Source organism: Lemur catta, chromosome 12 (assembly GCF_020740605.2).
Source record: "Lemur catta isolate mLemCat1 chromosome 12, mLemCat1.pri, whole genome shotgun sequence".
Lineage (NCBI taxonomy): Eukaryota > Metazoa > Chordata > Mammalia > Primates > Lemuridae > Lemur > Lemur catta.
Window position 1 is genome coordinate 48,238,017 of NC_059139.1, and position 3,421 is coordinate 48,241,437.

The window sequence follows — 3,421 nt, forward strand, 5'->3', positions numbered from 1 at the left end:
AAAGTTTCCAGGAGGCAATATCAATGTATTATATATTCCAAAAAGATCACTGAATGCAGCAATTTACTAGCCATTTAGTGAGCTTAGAGGCATTTCAATAGACGTGGGAGGGTAGAAACCAGATTGCAATGGGTTGAGAAGTAAATGGGGTATAATAAAGGGAGACACTAAGTATACAAAGGATGTCGGGAAAGTATCCAGGCATTGTTAATATAACAAGAATGGTTACATGGCTCATTGAACGCGGCGGCTGCTCCTGGGTTGTGTTCGCGGTCTCGCAAGCCGGGCGGGTCCAGCAAGTGAGCAACCATGTCTAAGGGACCTGCAGTTGGTATTGATCTTGGCACCACCTACTCTTGTGTGGGTGTCTTCCAGCATGGAAAGGTAGAGATAATTGCCAATGATCAGGGAAACCGAACCACTCCTAGCTATGTTGCCTTTACCGATACCGAACGATTGATCGGTGATGCTGCGAAGAATCAAGTTGCAATGAATCCCACCAACACGGTTTTTGATGCCAAACGTCTGATTGGACGCAGATTTGATGATGCTGTTGTCCAGTCTGATATGAAGCATTGGCCCTTCATCGTGGTGAATGATGCAGGCAGGCCCAAGGTCCAAGTAGAATACAAGGGAGAGACAAAAAGCTTCTATCCCGAGGAGGTGTCATCTATGGTTCTGACAAAGATGAAGGAAATTGCAGAAGCCTATCTTGGGAAGACTGTTACCAATGCTGTGGTCACAGTGCCAGCTTACTTTAATGATTCTCAGCGTCAGGCTACCAAAGATGCTGGAACCATTGCTGGTCTCAATGTTCTTAGGATTATAAATGAACCAACTGCTGCTGCTATTGCTTATGGCTTAGACAAAAAGGTTGGAGCTGAAAGGAATGTGCTGATTTTTGACCTGGGAGGTGGCACTTTTGATGTGTCAATCCTCACTATTGAGGATGGAATCTTCGAGGTCAAATCTACAGCTGGAGATACACACTTAGGTGGAGAAGACTTTGACAACCGAATGGTCAACCATTTTATTGCCGAGTTCAAGCGCAAGCATAAGAAGGACATCAGTGAGAATAAGAGAGCTGTCCGACGCCTCCGTACTGCTTGTGAACGTGCTAAGCGTACTCTATCTTCCAGCACCCAGGCCAGTATTGAGATTGATTCGCTTTATGAAGGAATCGACTTCTATACCTCCATTACCCGTGCCCGATTTGAAGAACTGAATGCTGATCTGTTCCGTGGCACCCTGGACCCTGTAGAGAAAGCCCTTCGAGATGCCAAACTAGACAAGTCACAGATTCATGATATCGTCCTGGTTGGTGGTTCTACTCGCATCCCCAAGATTCAAAAGCTTCTGCAAGACTTCTTCAATGGAAAGGAACTGAATAAGAGTATCAACCCTGATGAGGCTGTTGCTTATGGTGCAGCTGTCCAGGCGGCCATCCTGTCTGGAGACAAATCTGAGAATGTTCAAGATTTGCTACTCTTGGATGTCACTCCTCTTTCTCTTGGTATTGAAACTGCTGGTGGAGTTATGACTGTACTCATTAAACGCAATACTACTATTCCTACAAAGCAGACACAGACCTTCACGACCTACTCGGACAACCAGCCTGGTGTGCTCATTCAGGTTTACGAAGGTGAACGTGCCATGACAAAGGATAACAACTTGCTTGGCAAGTTTGAACTCACAGGCATACCTCCTGCCCCCCGGGGTGTTCCTCAGATTGAAGTCACTTTTGATATTGATGCCAATGGCATTCTTAATGTCTCTGCTGTGGATAAGAGCACAGGAAAGGAAAATAAGATTACCATCACTAATGACAAGGGTCGTTTGAGCAAGGAAGATATTGAACGTATGGTCCAGGAAGCCGAGAAGTACAAAGCTGAAGATGAGAAGCAGAGGGACAAAGTGTCATCAAAGAATTCACTTGAATCCTATGCATTCAACATGAAAGCAACTGTTGAAGATGAGAAACTTCAAGGCAAGATCAGTGATGAGGACAAACAGAAAATTCTTGACAAGTGTAATGAAATTATCAACTGGCTTGATAAGAACCAGACTGCAGAGAAGGAAGAATTTGAACATCAGCAGAAGGAGCTGGAGAAAGTCTGCAACCCTATCATTACCAAGCTGTACCAGAGTGCAGGAGGCATGCCAGGGGGAATGCCAGGAGGAATGCCTGGTGGCTTCCCAGGTGGTGGAGCTCCTCCTTCCGGTGGTGCTTCCTCAGGCCCCACCATTGAAGAGGTCGATTAAGCCAACTCAAGTATAGATGTAGCATTGTTCCACACAGTAAAACATTGAAGGATCTAAATTTGTAGCAAATTATGTGGCAGATTTAAAGTTGAGCTGCTATAGTAAATTACTGGGCATTCTCAATACTTGAATAATGGAACATGTGCACAGGGGAAGGAAATAACATTGCACTTTATAAACACTGTATTGTGAGTGGAAATGCAATGTCTTAAATAAAGCTGTATTTAAAAAAAAAAAAAAAAAAAGAATGGTTACATGGCTGGATACTTTCCAGACAGCCCTTGTATGTCTCCTCTTGAGGAGATGAGAGTAAAAGAAAAACTTACGGGGCAGTAGCTTGAGCACTGTGTTGAGTAAATCTGATTGTGTTTCCTTTAGGAAAAAGAGTCAGCAAAGAAAGATAATAAACATACAAATGGAGTGAGGATAAAAAGTATTTCTGCAAGAGTATTGCTCGCTTCTTGTCCTTCTCTCTATCTTCAATATCAAAATTGGGTGTTTCTTGCTTCATCTCTCCACTACTGCCACCTGTCTGGGCCTTATTCTATAGACTGGGCTGACTGATGAGAAAACCCGAGACACTGGGATGAGGGAATTTGTGTTGTGTGTGCATGAATGAGAGAAAAAAAAATTAAATAGGAAGAAGGGGGGAAGCAAGGTCATACAAGTTGGGAAAACTAAGAAAATATTGGTAGTGAGGGGATGGTAAGGAAGGAAGTTTAAAACACAGTATAATATGAGGGAAACGGATTTTAATAAATGTTGCCATTGGTAATGAATGCCCTTGCAAATTCTTTGACAGATACAATAGTGGAATTACTCTAAGTTTTGAGTGATGGACTCTGGGACACAGGGATGTGTGAGTCATCAGATTACATTACATTAAGTCTCTGATAGTGTTCCAGTTTACTAAGACTATGTAGCAACCCAAAACTTTGTGACATAAAACAATCAGAAGCCTACCAAAGTTCTGGGGGAACTGTGTTGCCAAAAAAACCCCAATGAGCTCAGATTTAAAAATCTGTTACTGTTGGAGCTTTAAGACAACCTTAGTCCCCAGGCTTGCATTAGCTCAATGTGGGCTGTACGGCTTTCCAGGAGGCCACAGTCCTTGATGCCTATTGCAGATGTGGCCTTGGAAGATGATAGATATGGAAGA

At 43.3% G+C, this 3,421-nt stretch overlaps 1 protein-coding gene across 1 annotated transcript; it reads left to right on the top strand.

Moving 5' to 3' along the window:
* Positions 1–237: 237 nt before the first annotated feature.
* Positions 238–2,507, top strand: LOC123648561 (heat shock cognate 71 kDa protein). The gene has a single exon (XM_045566426.1). It carries the CDS (start codon positions 310–312, stop codon positions 2,260–2,262), a length of 1,953 nt encoding a protein of 650 aa, XP_045422382.1. The 5' UTR covers positions 238–309; the 3' UTR covers positions 2,263–2,507.
* Positions 2,508–3,421: the final 914 nt, after the last annotated feature.

Excerpts from the sequence above, each read along its gene's own strand:
- LOC123648561 (XM_045566426.1), top strand. The coding sequence starts at position 310 with ATGTCTAAGGGACCTGCAGTTGGTATTGATCTTGGCACCACCTACTCT.